Consider the following 19,214-nt stretch of genomic DNA (forward strand, 5'->3'; position numbering starts at 1 on the left):
GCTCATCGGACCACGCTGAGGCAGCGTCCCACATGCCACAACTGGAAGGACCCACAACGAAGAATACACAACTATGTACCGGGGGGCTTTGGGGAGAAAAAGGAAAAAATAAAATCTTTAAAAAAAAAAAGAAAAAAAAAATGTTTGGTTTCATTATTTTAATGGTCAAAATGCTCCTCAAAAAAATGTGCCTAACTGTCTACATGATTAGCAGGAGAAAGTAACTGAAGTGGTCAAAAGTTGTATAACTAAGATCTTTTGAAAGATAATATATAAGTGGCTGAGTAGTCATCACCTAGGCAAGGAACAGTTAACCTCTGAGCTATTCACTCATCTCCTGTGCAGGCGCTGGACATTGTGCAACCATTCCGAAGAACAACGTGGCAACATACATCGTACCCTTTGACCCAGCAGTCCATTCCTAGGAATGTGTCACAAGAAAATAACCAAAAGGGAAAACTCTGTAAGAAGATATATACTGGGGCCAGCCCCATGGCCAAGTGGTTAAGTTCTCGTGTTCCGCTTTAGCGGCCCAGGGTTTTGCCAAATTCGAATCTTGGGTGCTGACCTGGCACTGCTCATCAAGCCATGCTGAGGCAGCATCCCACATGCCACAACTAGAAGGACCCACAACTAAAAATACACAACTATGTACCGAGGGGCTTTGGGGAGAAGAAGAAAAAAAATCTTTAAAAAAAAAAAAGAAGAAGAAGATATATACTGCAGTGTTATTTAGAATCGGATCATCTTATAAATCACTAAACCAAAACCCCTAAAACATAAGAAAAATATGGCCTATCACCTCAACAGATGAAATTGCCATTACAAATAATTATGAAGACTAAGCAGAACTTTCAAAACATTTACAGTAAGAAAAAAATCAGAAAATAGAATTGTATCTTCATTAGGATTCAAAAGAAAAATAAAAAATGAAGATAGTTGAGGTGTTGGGGGGAGGGACTAAAGTGATATTTTTCTTTTTATCTTCATTGTTGTTTGAACAAGAAAGCCACATTGATAAGAAAAATCTTCGTTTTCTAAGTTGGATTTAGGAGAAAGCCAGGCATCAGGATGACCCAACCTGATTTGGCACACCAGGAATTTGGCCATCACATTTAAGGTGAAGTAATATATTCTGTTAAAAAATATGGTCCCCACGGGGCTGCCTCGTGGCTGAGTGGTTGAGTTCCCGTGCTCTTAGCAGCCCAGGGTTTCGCTGGTTCAGATTCTGGGTGCGGACATGGCGCCACTCATCAAACCACGCTGAGGCGGCGTCCCACACAGTACAACCAGAAAGACTCACAACTAGAATACACAACTATGTACTGCGGGGCTTTGGGGAGAAGAAGAAAAATAATAAAAAGAAGATTGGCAACAGATGTTAGCTCACGTGCCAATCTTTAATAAAAGAAAAAAAAATACAGGGGCTGGCCCCGTGGCCGAGTGGTTAAGTTCGCGCGCTCCGCTGCAGGCGGCCCAGTGTTTCGTTGGTTCAAATCCTGGGCGCAGACATGGCACTGCTCATCAAACCACGCTGAGGCAGCGTCCCACATGCCACAACTGGAAGGACCCACAATGAAGAATACACAACTATGTACCGGGGGGCTTTGGGGAGAAAAAGGAAAATAAAATCTTTAAAAAAAAAATACAGTATCTGTAAGTATTGATGATTTTCCAGTAACAGAGTGTTTAATGGCAAAGCAAACCCAGGATTCTCTCTGAACACCCTTTCGCTGATGGATATAAAAAATAAGATCACCTCGTCCAGCTGGGTGGATGCCAGTGCCGGACTAGATAATCCTTGTAATGGCTGGAGGAGTTAGGATGCTGACGCCTTCCTCCCTGCTCTGTAACACTTTGCCAGAAAGCCTCAGATGAGTCAAGTGTCCTCTGACAGCTGTGCTAGAAGCTACACTGCTGGCAGAGGCACAGACACGTAGAGGGACTCACCCTTCATCATGGGCTAGGATGCCCCAAGACAAGCCAAGGCCCATTAGAGCCTTTGCAAGATTCAAGACCAAGGAGTCAAGGAGACTCCTTGCAGTATTTTTAAATAAGTAAGGCCAGATGTGTTGTTCTGGGCCTCTGTCATTTTGGGTGTTTTTAAATAACTGCATATTTTTTTATTTTGTGTCTTGAACCCCTGGAGATCTTGCCTGTCAACAAGCTCAGGGATGACACTGTAAGGATAGGTGGCTCCACAGACACTTGTGAAACAGGGTGAGAAAATTATGATTTTAGCTTAAATTGATTATTACAACATCTCAAAGCTAGGGTTTCCAAACTGGGTTCTAAATGGTCAAGCCTGGCTCTGCTGTAGCAATTCTGATGAAGGAGTAAAAAAGCACAGGGATGGGGGAACAGAGAGCTAACTTCCTGAGGGCCCTGCCGGTATCCATCCTCTGGCCTGAGCTGCCTGCAGCAGAGGACGAACTAACTGTCCAGAGCTGGAAGGGCCGAGGGGCTCGCCTGCTCAGATCTTACTTGCCTGAAGTTTCTGACCTTCTTGCTGGCACGCTGGGCCTTGCTGCCAGCTCCTCCAGTTCTGAGGAGGTGGTTGTCCTCTGCCCACTTACGACTGTCAAGCTGCACCTGTCTTAACTAATCCAGTGCAGATCCCCCCAACCAGGTTGGCAAGGAAAACATTTTCACTCTCTCCAGAGTGATGGGAACCTGACGACCCTCCCAGTGGTCTGGAGCAGCTTGCTGTCTGGAATAGACTAGGTCACAGAGCCAACCTGCTTCGCTCTAAATGGGTGGCAGATAGAGGCACGTTTCCTCATCCATGGCCTCGGCCATTTGCTCCCGGTTGGTCCTGGAGATTACCCCCTGTCGCCTGGACACCTGCACTAGCAATGAACTGCATCCGAGCTTCCCAGTCATCGTGCTTCAGCGGGCTTTTGATAGATACTACCAGTCCCTGATGGAAGACTTGTACAGGCCACCTGCTGGTTAGGGAAGATGTAACTGCCAGGGTCATCAGGAGACTTCAAGTTCAGGGCATACTTCCCAGACCTGAAGAACTCAGAGGCAGCCACATCTGTGCCAATTACAACCTTATTTATGTAGCTGGCTTTCCCAAGTGCACACTGGAGCTTTATTCGTGCCCCTCACTGGTAGCAGCTTTCCCTTATTTGTCCTTAATAACATCCTTCAAGGTTGTGGTAAACCTCCACTCCAACGAGCACGACTTCCCTGAAGTTTGCTGCCCTGGCAGGGAGGACCACGAACTCCTGCACCGCAACCTGGTTGCCGAGCATGAGAACTACCCATTGACCACATTAAAACTGCAACTTGCAGCATGATGTCAAAGTGCCAACCCAGTCAGCGATGTGACAGTACAGGGAGGCCCCTTCTCAGCAGCTCCAGCTTCACAGAGAGCAAAGGACGCCCTACTATGGCACTCGTACCAAATTCAGATTTAGTCTCAGTGCCATCCATCTCTGTCATCAGTCTGTCAACCTTCTCCTATTTCAGAGTTCAGTTTCTTGCTACTTGGGGCAGGCCCACTGGTTTTACTGATGTGCTCACAGCCTTTGAGACATCCTTACCTGTATATCGAGTCTTGACCCTCTTTCCATCCCTCCCAAATGCCACGGACCTCCCTGTTTTTCTCCCTGCGAGATTTAAGCTTCCACATGGGCGCCCTTGCCTACCTGGTCCTCCTCCTTCAGGTTTCACAGCAGCCTGTACCTCCACGGCCACATCACCTCAAGGTGTCTCACTTTCATGCCCTGACAGCCTCCCCAATCCCCCACCCTGAGTGCAATCTCCTTGTCTGCCTTTGCCTCCTGTCGTGTTCCCACCACCCCTGCTTTCTGACTCACAGGGAGCACCGACCCCTCAGCCCTGCCCACGTCTTCCAAACCAATGTCCTCTTGCAAGCCACACTGGCCTCCCTGCCTGCGGCACAGGCTGCTGGTCCACAGAACGCGTTCTCCCTTTCTCCTTGGGCAAATTGCTGGATTAAGTCCTGGATGCACCCAGTCCTGGATGCACTGAGGCACAGGGATGTGTTTTAGTCAAGAAAATGTGAGTGGAAATAACGTGAGCTGCCCCAAGGTCTTGTCATAAAAGCATCCACACACACCTTTCAGCACACATCCCTCTCTGCAGCTAGCTGGGTTGTGACACCTCCTATCTTACAGCAGAGGCGAATTCCCACCTAAAGAAAATGAACAACAAAACAGATGATAAACTGCCGGAGTTTGTTGTATGTTTTAAGCCGTGCAGTTAAACGGCACCATAGGTGTTCAAGCTGGCTGAGAAGTGGAGGCCGAGGCTGGCTAGAACAGCCCAGGGGTGTGACGAAGGACAAGGGACAGGATGTACAGTGTGGACAGGGGAGGCCACGCAGCAGAAGTGGGTAGAGAGAACCAGCGCTGTGCTGTGCGGGGGGCGGTGAGGACACGGGCTGACTGAAACTCCATCTCTGTGGGAGAACACAGTAATGGGAGGGTGGACGGGGTGGAGGAGATGGAATTAGGTTATAAGGGGTATGAAACGCAGAGTAAGGAGTCCCCACCCCCACCTCAAATAAATAAGGAAGTCATTGTGGGATCTACAGCAGGGGCGTGCCCTGGAATGTGTTCTGGGATTAATCCCTGGTGGTATGCAGTAAAGGCAGTGGGGTGTGTGCTGTGGATCAGAATGCACAAGAACACACTGGTGAGGGACCTGGCTCTCCCTGGCTGTCCATTCAGTACCAGCCCTCAATGTACACAGAACATCATATGCTCTTGGCAGATACTTTATTCTTTGAAGATGTCCCAGGATGAGTGGTTATGAAGGAACCTGACCACACTTATTCTGTCTTGCTGACGAGCAGGGGTTGATCAAAACCATTCCTGAACTCTCCAAACCCAGCTCCCTGAAACACACTCAGGCCCTGGGGAACGTTCACCCCCAAAGAAGATGGGAAGCTGCATTCCAGTGCAGGCCCCTAGGGAGTTCTCCCTCCAAGAATGAGGCTCTGTCTAAGCACAGAGGGAGCCCAAGAGTGGGCTGGGACAATGATAGGCTCCTGGGGGTGATGTCATTCACTATCAACATCAGGACATTGGACTCACGGAAAGACTAGCAAAAGAAAGGAAGAAACTAGACAACTGACCCTGGCTTCCAGATCCCACTGCCCAGATTTCACTAGAAAATACCCACTGACAACAGCAGCAGTTTGCTGGATAACTCTCCCTCAGTCCTTCAGGAGGCTCGGTTCCTGGGCAGTCCCATCCCGTGTACTGATCTCATTTTATACTCCCAGTAATGCTGGAGGATGGGAACTGTCTTCATTTTACATGTGAAGAAACTGAAAGGAAATCATGGCAAAACTGAGATTTAAACTTTGGTTTTCTAACTCCTAGTCTTTTTCGCAGGCCTCTTTTATCAAATTTAAATTTCTGCTGGATTCTTGGCTAGATCTGGGGATGCCAAGATGAGTAAGACATAGTTTAGGTCCTCAAGGAGATGATGATTTAGTTGGCAACGGACATGAAAACAAATGAACAGAATAAAAGGTTATGAGTGCTATGGAAGGAGTACGGGGAGAGAAAGAAGTGGTCATGGCCTACACATGCAGACATGCAATAAAGAGCCATCCAATGAAACCCTTCAATCACTGTTTACTGAGCAACTACTATGTGCCAAGCACCATTCTGGGTGCTGGGGATACAGCAGTGAAGATGACAGATAGAACCCCTGCTCCAACACTCGGCGAGGGAGCTTACATTCTGATATCAATGGATGGATGGACGGACAGATGGATGGATAGAGGGATGGAGGGACGGACGGACAGACAGATGTGTCTGGGGGGAACCCATGAAAGTCTTCACAGAGTAAATGAGGCTTGAACTGATTGGTGAAAACTGGAAGACACAGTGCTGGTCAGGGGAAGGCGGGGAAGGCCCTCCGAGAGAAGGCGCAGCTCAGCGAAAACCACAAGTGTTCATCAGTCAGGGCTCTCGAGGGATCTTCAAGTGGTTCCCTCCAGCTCAAGTGTTGGGGGCGGGCAAGGAATGATAGTGGGGAGGCAGGCAGGGGCTTTATCCCACAGATCATAGGGCACCAGCCAAAGGTTTTAAAGAAAGTTCCTAACAAAGACACTACAATTAAGCGCAAATACAATGACCAGTTTACATATTGAGAAGATTCCTCTCTCAAAACACTTGTTTAGACAAATTCCTCTCTACCACAAAGAATTCTAGAGCAGTCACGGGTAAGAGGCAGTGCAGCCCAGAGGAAACTACCGACGCTCAGAAGTTCAAGAAGCCAGATTCAAACCCCAGCTTGTTTGGAACATGTGTAGCCTTGAAAAAGTCACTTTACCTCTCTGAGCCTTGGATTTTCATCAGTAAAACAAGCGTACTACCACCCACTCGACAGAGCCGTTGTGAGGACTAGAGGCACTATGTTCAAAGTGTGTGGCATCTCGTAGGGCTCCCCACATGATCATCTGTAGGTTAAAGAACTCCCTAGACCTCTGAGGCTGCATCACGGGAAGAAGCCTGGCCTCCCTGGAGCCATCTCTTGGTCCTGACAGGTGCCACAGGCTGAATTGCAGAGGCTGAGCCGGCCCAAAACAGCAAGTCTTGGGTTCTTTAAAAAATGACCTTAATGGTGGGGCCGGCCCAGTGGCATAGCAGTTACGTTCACGTGCTCCACTTCAGCGGCCCAGGGCTGATTCGGATCCCTGGCGAGGACCTACGCGCTGCTTATCAAGCCATGCTGTGGCAGGTGTCCCACATATAAAGTAGAGGAAGATGGGCACGGATGTTAGCTCAGGGCCAATCTTCTTCAACAAAAAGAGGAGGATTGGCAGCAGATATTAGCTCAGGGCTAACCTTCCTCAAAACAAACAAACAAATAATCTTAACGGTGCACTAGTGCAAGGAAAGTTTGTTCCCCATGATTCTAACAACAGTTTAGAAAAGTGACTGAGAAATTTCCTTCAAGACAGGGAATTTAGAAATTGATCATTTCCTGATTAGCCTACCAAGCTCTGATACCTGTAGCAATAGGCCTGACATCACCCCAAACTTACATCCCGTCCTATAGGGCTTGAAGAAGCAGCAGCCATTATTTTTAAATAAAGTTTTTCCATAAAGGCCAGTTCATAACACTCATCCTCAAATACACCACACTAAGATGACCAGCATCCGCCAGCATGCCACCCACCAGACACGTCTGGAATCGTTATGCAACAAACTCATTTCACAGGCTCAGGTCTTCTTACCAAAGAGCAGAAAACTATACAAAAGTCATAATTGGTCCCCCCACAAAAGGGAAGGAAGGCTTTGTTTCCCTAAAACAGGATGAAAACATGCAACACAATCTAGAGACCCAATTTAACTTATAAAAAGGCAGCTTTTCTTTTGTCATCGCTTTTGGGAAAAAGAGGAAGAGGCCAACTACAGAATCTGCACAGTCAACTCGTGTGCTGTCAACTTTTTCCGTGCAGTCCACTTGTGTGGTGTGGTGTAGCCCACCCTCCCCCGGCCCCCCCATAGCACTCTTGCTCTTCTTCCTCCCCTCCCCCGCCCACATACCTCTTTGGAGCACCAGGCACATTTTGGGTGGATGAGCAGACATTCTTCACAGGAGGTGGCACTGCCACTAGTGCATATGTTGAGACCTTCAGAGAACGAGAAAGATGCACCAATTAGTTCCTGGCCATAAAGCTTACGGATGAGGCCTCTGAATGCAGCGGGAGGAAGGGTCACTTTCTTTTTCGCAGGGGGCCTCAGTAAGGCTGAAGGGTGCAGCCTGAGGGTTAACTGCAGGTTAAGGCTCATTGGCTGAGGCTAAACACTGACAGTTTTTGAAGCACCCACATTTGCGTCAGCAACTCCCACTTCTTCTGCTGGGCCCTCTTGGATTTCCATCCCCTTCCCCTGTAACACAGCCGGTCCTCCCTCACGGAGGGAAACAAGGCCCCTTTACACTTAGTCCAGCCAAAATGACAAAACTAGTGCAAAAATGGAAAGGAAAAAGAACAGATCGGCCTCCTTCAGGCATAGGAAAAGAAAATCCTAAATCAGGTTCTATTACACCAAAGCCACAGTGCACAGAAAGAAGCCAGCAGAGCGCTTAAAGAAGAATGTAGCCCAGGAATACGATGCTGGGTTAGGATAAAGGAAAGCCATTAAGTCAATATATCTATTAGTAGATCAAATAAGAGAAAACCAATCTTCATCCCAGGAGGTAATGAAAAGGCATTTGATCAAATTTAAAACCCGTCCGATTTTTAAAAATTCAGAAACTAAGATTAGAAGGAAACTATCATTGTAAAAAGTGACTTATTTCAACTCCAGGCTGGTCCCTGCCTCCCATTAATCTAGGGAGGGGTCTCCTGAGGCAGGCCAACTGTAGTGGTGAGATTGATTGTCCTCTCTCCTCCCCCGACCCCACCTCCCCACTCCCAGCCCACCAGCAGCACAGGTGTCCCTGCTGAAACTTGTCGTCTCTTTCTCTTCCTTCCTCTCTGAAACATCCAGGACAGATTTCTCTTGACCAAGGGCAGAACTTTGTGGGGGATCAGAATTGGCCACTCCAAAATGTGTCTCTTTGGCTTGATTATCTTTAAGAACAAACGACTCTGAAAGAAACTTTGACCTCCCTGCAACCGCCCAAAGGAATTTAAAATAGAAGGATCTGTTCCAGGAAGGAGCTAAAACCGTAAAATAACTGTAAAGTAATGTAAAACGTGTCTCTCAGGTCACATTGCCTGTAGTTGGCCCACTTGCATTTCCATCTCCACGTGAATTGCCTTCTACCCCCTTGAAGTCCCAAACTACCCCCCCCAACATCCTCCTTTGTCTTTACCTGAAGACGATACTCAGGCTGGCAGCTCGGCCATTTTGGTGAGTTGCTCAGAATTCCTGGGTTTCCCCCATGTATACATGTTATTAAACTTGTTTGATTTTTCTCCTGTTATTCTGTCTCACGTCAATTTAATTCGTAGCCCAGCCAGAAGGACCTAGAGTGGGTAGAAGAAATGTTCTTCCTCCCCTATAACTTGTTGGGTTTTCTCTGAATGAAAGAGACTCCTTGGTACTAACAGACCCACTGGTCTCTCCTGGTCTTGCCTCAAATGTAGAGAGAAGAGAGGCCCATTGAATTGATGGAAAAAAAAAAGACACCCAGGGCCACCAGCCCCAGGAATAAGGCCTCAGATGTAAGGGGAAAAATAAGAGTCAAAGATTAAAAAGGGAGCGTGGAAGGGAAAATTAGGAAGCTCCACTACACACCATAAAAACAAGTATTGTCAGACATCCTGAAAGTCCGATATTTTTCTATTTTGCTAATTTTAACTCTGCTTCTCCTTTATCTCTAGCAGTAAAAACAGAAATCAGGTGACACAGAAGGCTACATTGTGTCACCCCAACGGACACCAGAGGGGACAAATACCACCAGGGATAGGAATGGCAGCTGGCAAAGAAGGAAGGAGAAGGTGGCACCTGAGATGCAGGCAAGAAGGGAAGAGTGGCTTTGGGAGCCCACAGGGTGAGAACGGTGGTTTCCTCCAGCCAGAGACCTCAACCTCGAACCCTGGGCTCCTCGTCCCCACTAGCCACCGCCCTGTTGGGACCCCTGCCTCACACCCAGGGAGCTAGGGGACCCCATGTCACTGCCAGGCCTGCAGCAGGACCTCCTGGGTGCAGTGCTGGACTCGGAACACATTTTCCAGGAGAGGCAAGCTGGGGCCAGCCACTGCGTATAACCTTGTTTCAGCAGGAAGAGCCCGTCCCAGGTCCAAAAGCAGACCAAGAAGGTCCCAGAATCCAGCCCACTGGGAAGCTGGGCCTGTTTGCCTCCTGCTGGCATTGACAACCTCCTTTCTGATTTTAAAATGAATCCACTCACTTGGTGACTTTTAAATAGGCACTTAGGGGCCGGCCCAGTGGCGCAGCGGTTAAGTGCACACATTCCCCTTCTCAGGGGCCCGGGGTTCGCCAGTTCGAATCCTGGGTGCAGACATGGCACCACTTGGCAAGCCATGCTGTGGTAGGTGTCCCACATATAAAAATAGAGGAAGACGGGCACGGATGTTAGCTCAGCGCCAGTCTTCCTCAGCAAAAAGAAGAGGATTGGCAGATGTTAGCTCAGGGCTAGTTTTCCTCAAAAAACAACAACAAAAAAAGGCACTTAAACTTTAAAAAAAATAGAGAATGGGTGCAGGAAAAGAGTTTCAAAGTGCCAGTTTCATTTTTTGGTCAAATCCCGTTACCTGTCAGAAACCACTTCCTGAGGGGGAAATTAAACCTAGAATGAGAGTGACTTTCTTCCTGTTCTCCTCAACCTTATCAAATACAAAATCAGCCCTTGTGGTATATCATTTGCTTTGATGTATAAAATCATTTCCATTAAATCATCCAATTATAGAACATTGGCGCTGGAAATGTCTTAACATGAGCTAGTCAAGTCACCTCATTTTATAGATGAAAACAAGAGTAAGTGACTTGAAATAAGGAGCCCAGTCTACAAGAAAGAGGTCAGAAGGGGTCTTGGCCAGCAAGTACATAAGGTACCTGCCTGGCGATCCTTGTGCCATCCTGGACTCAGGGCTGTGTGCCCATTGAGCTCAGAGTCCTCTGGAGATTTCCAACAGGCCCTCACAGCCAGAAAGGAATTTGAGATCAGATATCTCATTTACATCTCTGCTCCAATCCACATAAAATTCACAAACACCACTTTCTAATTACCAGGGCCTCATCACTGAGCTCTGGAACTCGGGTCGAGGATCTCTGGCTCAGGGTAATAACAGCTCCTCAGTTCTGCCTCAGACCAGACTGGGCTCTGATCTTCGGCTTTGCCAGCCTAGAAGACCTTGAACAAAACAGTGAAGAGGCTCAAAGGATATGACAGCCTCTGTTATGAAAACATATTGAACAACTGCAAAATACTTGCCATACTGCATTACTAATTGCTTCTATTGTTATTACACATTCCCATGCAATAGTGAAGTAGTTTTACTGCACTCAAAGAGATTCTTTTAAAATTATGTTGCAGGGGCCGGCCCAGTGGCGCAGCGGTTAAGTTTGCACATTCTGCTTCTCGGTGGCCCGGGGTTCGCCAGTTCGGATCCCAGGTGTGGTACATGGCACCGCTTGGCACACTATGGTATGGTCGGCATCCCAAATATAAAGTAGAGGAAGATGGGCATGGATGTTAGCTCAGGGCCAGGCCTCCTCAGCAAAAAAGAGGAGGACTGGAAGTAGTTAGCTCAGGGCTAATCTTCCTCAAAATAAATAAATTAATTAATTAAATTAAATTAAATTAGGTTGCTGTTAGGACAAATTCAAAGTCAAGAAACCCTGCACTAAGCATGTCCTAAATGCCAAGCACTGGACTAGGGGATGCTAGAGATACAGAGATGAATGACCCAGGCCTTGCTCCCTGGGAACTCAGAGTCTGCCAGCTGCTAGGTAGCAGACAGGCCCTCCAGGAACCGGAAGCATAGGCTGTGTGCTGACACATGTCATGGTGCCAGAGTTGCTACCTATTAATATTTTAGAGAGCTTGGATTTGGCTGGATGAGTCACTCGGCACCAATAACATTTTGGAAGGAAGGAAGCAATGAACAAAAGCTAAACAGTTGGAGTTCACAAATGTCAGAGTGTTGTGTCTAGGTCATGGAAATAGGCACTCACCATCCAGACGATGGCCATGTCTTTTCTTGGTTGCTGTTTGCATAGTGACTATTCCCAGCTCAACTTCAACTGCCTGCTGCCCTTCATGTCTCCACAGCCAGGGGGTTACCGCAAACCATCATCTAAAAATACCCTCTCCTTCCGAAACTCATTGACTCACCCTCTCTTTCATCAATCACACCCAGGCAGCCATCATGTCCGGCCGATGATTCCTTCAAGATGTATGAAATGTTTCCCCTAATCCAACCCTTCCTGCCGGCCCCCTCCAGCCTCACCCAACCCAAGGCAGGCTCTCCTCAGATTCCTGCAGTAGTCGCCTGGCTGGCCTCCCTCCCTTCAGCCTCTCCCCACTTCTGTCCACCCCCCATGTCCAAGGTCAGACAACACCTACTGAAGCACTCATCCAGCAGCTCGAATGTCCTGGTCCAGAACATTCAGTGGGATAACAGAAGTGAGTACCAAGCTGGAATGGCCCTACTGAGATGGGAGAGGGGACTCGACACTACTTAGTCGGGATGGTGGGAAAAGCATAACAAGTGTACAGGGTGTATTCCCACCCTGGAAAGCACATGAACAATCACAGAGCATGATGTTCGGAACAGTTCACGTCTGTGCCATCTCCTTCACGATACAAGTGAGAAGCGGGGCTAGAGACACAGCCCTGAACTACATTTTAGTCATTGTTTTCAATACAACAGAAAATAAAAACATTTCATTCTTGTTTTAAAAAAAAGATGGTAAAGCACTGGAAGGCTTCTCCCCATGCCCTGAACCACACCCTCCAGATCTGTCATACAACAAAGTATTTCCAGTACAGAATCTAACAATTAAATACAGCCATGTGTCACTTAACCACGGGATAAATTCTGAGAAATGCATCGTTAGGTGATTTCGTCATAATGTGAACATCACAGAGTGCACTTAGACAAACTGAGATGGTATAGCCTACGACACACCTAGGCTATATGGTACTAATCTTACAGGACCTCCGTCGTACATGCAATCCATCATTGACCCAAATGTCATTATGCGGCACATGTCTATACCCATGGGTCTAGAGATGTCACCATGAAATGAAAACATACCCTAGGAAAGATCTCAGTTTACACCTTTGCCTTTCTGAACATGAGACACCTGCACAACACACAACAACGTCAGCTTTACAGATATGACTTGTTTTTTTAAAACACCAGTTCATACAATAGAATTATGCAGCATTAAAAAGAATGTGCATGCTCCCTATATACTGATATGAGGCTCACTCTGATATATTGCTAAATTAACAATAAAAGGTGAGATGCAGAACAGTGTGTTCAGTGCTGCCTTTCAATTAAAATGGGGGAGGGATATTGGTAATGTAGGTATAGAAAACAATCTGGATACATAAGAAAACTGACAGGGATAATGTGTGCGGGGAAGGAGGTCAGGGCGATAGCCTGGACCGATGGGCAACAAGAATGGAAGAGAGATTTCTCACTGTATACTTGTTATGCTGTAAAAAATTATGTGATTACCTATGCAAAATTTAATTTTTAAAAAGGCAATTGATTACCTCTATGGTCTTCCTCTAAAAACTCCTAACTCCAATCTAATCATGAGGAAAAACATCAGACAAGTCCTGGTAGAAGGAGAGTCTACAAAATATGTCCTGGAAACCATCGAGGTCATCAAAAGCAAGGAAAGACCGAGAAACCATCAGAGCCAAGAGGAACCTAGAGCCTTGACAACTCAACATAATGTGGTACCCTGGATGAGATCCCAGAACACAAAAAGGACATTAGGTAAAAATTAAGGAAATCTGAATAAAGTATGGACTTCAGCTGATAATAAAATATCAATGTGGTTCATTAATTTAAGTAACAAATGTACCATATTAACGCCAGATGTTAATAATAGGTAAAACCTGATGTGGAACATATGGAAACTTTCTGTACTACCTTCTCAATTTTTCTGCAAATCTAAAACTGTTCTAAACTTTTAGAAAGTTAAGGATTTTTTTAAAAGATTTTATTTTTCCTTTTTCTCCCAAAGCCCCCCAGTACATAGTTGTGTATTTTTAGTGGTGGGTCCTTCTAGTTGTGGCATGTGGGACGCCGCCTCAGCATGGGTTGATGAGTGGTGCCATGTTCGCACCCAGGATTCAAACTGGAGAAACCGTGGGCCACCAAAGCAGGGACATGAACTTAACCACTCAGCCCACCCCGAGGATTTTTTTTTTTAAAGGCCTTTGAAACCATGGTGGAGAAGAATCAACGGAGTACCAACCATTGTGGTTGTACTAGGGATGAAAAGGTAAATGAGACCTCGGCAATTTACCAGGTAGCAAGTGAACCAGACCCCCTCCAGCCCCCAGTTTCTCTAATAGAATGCACTATAAGAGCGAGGGAAGGAGAGGACAATTCTGCTCCAGCCAAGGGATGCAGAGAAGGCTTCACAGAGGAGGGGACATTAGGGCTGGAATTATGGGACGAGGAGAGGATATCCTGGGCATAAAAGATCCAAGTACTTGTTCTGTCATTTATTGGCTATATGACCTTAGGCAAGGTCCCTTCCAGGCCTCAGCATCTTCATGGAAACAAGTCAGGGGGTGAACCAAATGGCCTCTATCATTGAGTCCAGCTCAAAAAATCTGACATATTCAAATGGGTGCTCTCTCTCACAGAATGTTTCTTCCTAATAAGCTACGTGCACAGTCCCTGACTTCAAAGCTAACTGTAGAAGGCAGCGAGGAGGGGAGGCTGGGACAAGCTCCCCCCACACACACACTCCCAAGACTCAAGTTCATCTATTCATTCAACAAATATGAGTCAGGCACTGTTCTAGGCACAAAGGCTACAGTGATGAATAAAAGTGACAAATCTCCCTGTCCTCATGGAGGCTGCGTGCTGGAGAGGGGAGAATCCTCCCTGGGGAGAGATGGACAAGAAACCAGCTAAGTCAGCCATCAGGTGGGGATGAGTGCTAAAGGACAAAAATCAACAAGTAAAGGAGAGAGGAAGAATGTGAGGCAGGAGGTTGCAGCTTCAGTTGGGAGTGGCCAGGAGAACTTGGCTGAGCTGGGAACAACTGAGAAGAGGGTGCAGGTGGGGGAAGTCACCATGCAGCTCTCCGGGAGCAGAGTATTCCAGACAGAGGGAAGGGCCTGCAGGGGGTGGGGGTCTGTGCCAGTGCTGCAGGAGTGAAGTGTGTGAGGGGAAGTGGTGAGAAAAATAAAGTCAGGGAAGGTGGGGGGCGGGGAAGCCTGGCAGGACACTGTCAGGACTTTGGGCAGCCACTAGAGGGTTTTAAGCAGAGTGATATAATCTGAGTTTTAACAGGATTGCTCTGAGAGTTTAGAATGACTATAGAGAACAAGTGCAGAAGCAGGTCTCAACTCTACAAGAGACAAGCAATCATTTCTGAAAAACGCCAGTGGGGGTGGGAATCCAAGAAGGAGGGCAGGCCACTCTACGGCCCCTCTGAGCATCCGCAGTAGGGGATGTGTCAAGGCCTGTCCCGGAGCAAAGTTTTCACCACACGGCCCAGGAAGCAAACTCCGCGTTCAGTTGAAGGCTCACAACCAAATGAGCACCTATAAATAAAGTATTCCTCTACAGTTATAAAGGCCATTAATCCCATTTCAAGCGGAAGGAAAGAAAACAAACTCTAGCAGTGAGCTTTCCAAAGCGCTCAGCCCCAGCCAACTGAAAATACCTGTGAAAAGAGACCCCCCCACACACACTAACCCAGCTGCACACTGCCCCCCCGAGAGGATCCTATTATGGAAGTGTGGTGTAATTGTTCCACATTGCTGATATCCTTAAACCTTCTCAGAATATTTCCATGAGCCAGCCAAAGAAGAAAAGCAGTTACCAGGGCAGGCAGGCCTAAAGGGCCTTCTGCCAACTACTTAGATATTTTAATTCTCCGTTGCCTCAGTAGCTAAATAAGCATGGAGAACAAGCAGGAGAGGAATACTAATTAGAGCTAATTAGACCCTGCCCTCTTCTGCTCAATCCCCTTTATAAAAAGCCCCCCTAATTCAAGGATGATGGAGCTAAAGTGTAAATACCTAGGGTAAACAGCAGTCTACCAACCAACCCCGTTTGCAGTTCATTGCCCCATCATTTCTAAACCCACGCCTGGTTACCTGGAGAGCGCGCAAACCCTCGCCAAATTCCGCCAGCCTGTCACAGACCGTGGAGAAGTGGTGGGGGGCGGAGAGCACTGCCAACAGGAGGCCACTATGTGGAATAAAGGGCTCTCTGAGGAGTTCGAGAATCCTAATCTGCAGGGCATCCACTGAAAGAACATTTTTTTTTTTTTAATAAAGTATGATAGCAAATATGACTTCAGTCCTACGGCAGGATCAATACCATACTCCTCCCTCCTCAGAGAGCAAGGTCCTGGCCCCAGAGAGACCCTTTCGTGGTTTTGTGGGAAGACCAGGCCCTGGGGTCCTGCCCCGAGGCCGTTGGCCACGGTATAATGAGGAGAGCAGGAGATGACCCTGCCCCGAGAGAGCTGTCAACCTGCCCGAGACTTGTTGAAATGAGCCCCCTTAAATCAGAAGTGTGTTTTCTGCTGGATTAAGCAGAGACGAAAGCGTGGTGAAAGCAACAGAAGGGCAACTTGGCCACTGGCCTCCAGACACCAGGTAGGCACAGCCCTGCAAGTCACCTCTTTCACTGAGTAACAGAGATTTTTCCTTCAAATCATGTTCCTAGTAGCAAGACAGAAACAAGCTCCAGAGAAAGTACCTGCAGTGATTCAAGAAAAAAAAAAGAGGGAAGGAAGAGAAAAGAAAAACTCTGTTTCAAACTATGTTTGAAGTTGGCTCAGCAACATTGGGAAACTGGGAGATGTGGCCAGCCCCTTCTAACTGAGAGAAGTTCCAGGGCGCTAAGAGGGAGGTGACCAGATCTGGAGGGCAGCGATGCGCTTGCTCTCAGCCACTGCTCTGCTGATCCACGGTGGGCTGGCTGAGCTCTAACAGGCCACAGCAGAAGAAAAGGGAACCCTGAAGGAATTGGAAACAAACCACCACGGCTCAGTGCTTGTTTCCCTACCTATGCTGAGTCATGTAGGACAAAGGGCACTGGACCAAAAAGCTTTGAGGCTGGTGGACAAGGAGGGTGGACAAGCTACTTCACCCTCTCAGGCCCATCCGAAAAATGGAGACCATTGTGAGGATGCATAGGAACTCTGAAAGAGAGAAATCACAAAGCAAATAGAAAATAATATATTAAAAGAATTCTTTGCAACTGGAAACATTTGTGTTTTTATTAAAATCAGAAGGTCAAGCTGTAAAGGAACTTAGAAGTCATCTTTCTTTAGCAGTTCTCAGACTTCTGATTTCACAGAACATTAAGACCAGAACAAAAGAAACAAACAGAAAAAGGGGAAATTTATACACGATTGCCAGTTTTATTTTGCCAAAAATGAAAAACTACCCTCTTATCACTGGAAATTATTAAGTTTTCCCACAAAAAATAAAAAAGACATAATTTCAAATTCAAGGATGGTCCTTGCGAAGCAGGAGATGGCTGTCAAAGATACACTCCTGTGCCTGACACAGACTACATCTTCCTGCTCTTTGCATTTCCCTGGGGACGCATGAAACTATCAGTGATGGGCAGTGGCTGCCAGATCAGTTTTTGGAAACCACTGATCTACTCCAAGCGCTGGAGTGATTATTTTCCCATAAAAGAAACCCTGCTACAGTATTAAGTTTCAATTAGAGCCTAAAGGAAGTTTGCCCAGACCCCACCTCAGCTCGGACATAAACCTCCCCACCCTTCATGTAAATGAGGCACCGTAGGGGAACAGCCCTCCATCCCTCGGCAGCTGGGCACTGGGTTCACAAAAGCAATCAAGTACCTCGCGCTTGCAAGTAATGCAGCACCCCAACACACAATTATTATTTCCTACGGGAAAGTCTGGAGCTCCCTGCTGTTTTCCGAGTTGGTGAGGGTAGCTCGTCCGTCTGGCAGCCCCAGGCGCCAGAGCATCCGTCCACCACGTCCAGCTCTCTCCCAACTCCGAACACTTAAAGCAGGTGACAGAGTGCTCCTCACACAGCCGCCAGCCCACCAGGGGCTAAGGCAATCGCACACCCCTGCCCTCTGCTCCAGAATCCTCCAGAGCTAGGGGAGTGTGCGGCACAGAGTGTTTGTAAATCGCGGGGTAAAGCCAGGCAGAAGGAATCAGAAGGGGAAGTCCCAGGCAGGGCTGTGGATTGGGACGCGGGCGTCCCCTCGGGTTCGCGGTGGCCCAGGAGAGGAACGGGGGGATTACATCTTTAAAGGAAGGCGGCTGGCCTGGGCGCAGTGAAACTCTAGGATTCGCCGTGGGGCCCTGAGCACCCGCAGTTCCAAGGAGACGAGCCCTCCGGAGTAGCTGCAGCCCCACACTTTGGCTCCAGCGAAGACTCCGGGTCTCGCGCCTCCAGCTGCCCTTCGCCTCCCCGGGACCCGGGTACCGGCGGCATCGCTCGGCCCCTCCCAGCAGCCGCCAGCCCCTGGCCGGCCACAAGGGCTGCTTTGTGCCAGCGAGTGCAGAACCCCGGTCCCAGCGCGGGGCTGGCGGGGCCCTCCCGGAGCCCTGAGCACGGGCGCACGCGAGCTCGGTCAGCAGACGGGCAAGGCTGTTTACACAGGAAGGGAAGGCTCCTCCTCGGCCCGGGAGGCGGCTGGAGGCCGACGACAGTCCGGCGAGGCTGCTGCGGGCTGCGCGCGGGGTGGCGCCCGGGGCTCGGGAGCCCCCACCGGGCCGTGCCACGGCCGCTTGCCCACCAGGGAGTGCCCAGAAGGCGCCTTCCCCCTTCAGATCGCACCTCCGCCCCGGCTCCTCCAGACGCCGGCGGGCGGCTCCGCGCCGCGCAAACTTTCCTCTGCCCGGGGGCCGGCGAGGGGCCGGCGCGGCTTACCTGGGAGCCCGGGCACGAGCGCGCAGAGCCCGAGCAGGCAGGCGTACAGCGGCGCCGGGGCCCGCGGCATGGTGGGCGCCCGGCCTGGCGGCGGCGCGGGCGGCAGGCTCGGCGGGGGCGTGCGGCCGGGGCCGGAGCGCGGGGGCCGAGGCCGGGGGCCGCAGCCGCATGCCCGGCGCGCAGCCGGGGCTCACGGCGCCGGCCGCCGGGCGGGAGGAGGTGGCGGCTGCGCTGACCTGCGCCCCGCCGCCACCATCCCTGTCGCGGCCGAGTCCCGGGGCCGCCTGGGGTGTCGCCGCTCGGGACGGCCAGGGGCAGGGGAGGGGCTGGCTCTGCGCAGCGGCCGGGACTTGGGCTCCGGGACGCGCCCCGCGCTGAGGTCCCCCGCGCGCCGGCACACTCTGCCCTGCGCCTCCGCCCCTTCCCTTCCTCCCTCCGGCCCGCCAGGCTCCCCTTTCCTCCCTTCTTTCTCCTCCCCTTCTCTCCCCTTCCAGGCCCCCGCCCGGCTGCCACACGGTCAGTTTACGGCGAGGCGGGGCGGGGCGAGCTCCCGACCCGCCAGCTCCGCCCCGCGCTGGGACCGGCCCGGGACGCGGAGGCCCGGGCGCCCAGGTGGAAGTCCCTTCCGGCGCGCCGGAGGCTGGAAATCGCGGGGCGGGGGC

General features: G+C 49.4%; 1 protein-coding gene across 1 annotated transcript in view; it reads right to left on the reverse strand.

The window, feature by feature from the left end:
- The window catches only part of ITGB5 (integrin subunit beta 5), a 108,210-nt gene extending 89,482 nt beyond the window's left edge, over positions 1-18,728 (reverse strand). The window contains exons 1-2 of the mRNA XM_070509087.1: positions 18,553-18,728; positions 7,542-7,627 (exon numbers count right to left, since the gene is read on the reverse strand). Of these exons, the coding sequence (XP_070365188.1) occupies positions 7,542-7,627; positions 18,553-18,622 (156 nt within the window). The 5' untranslated portion in view covers positions 18,623-18,728. The remainder of the gene's footprint in view (positions 1-7,541; positions 7,628-18,552) is intronic.
- Between the last annotated feature and the right edge of the window lie 486 nt (positions 18,729-19,214).

Source organism: Equus asinus, chromosome 5 (assembly GCF_041296235.1).
Source record: "Equus asinus isolate D_3611 breed Donkey chromosome 5, EquAss-T2T_v2, whole genome shotgun sequence".
Classification (NCBI taxonomy): Eukaryota; Metazoa; Chordata; class Mammalia; order Perissodactyla; family Equidae; genus Equus; species Equus asinus.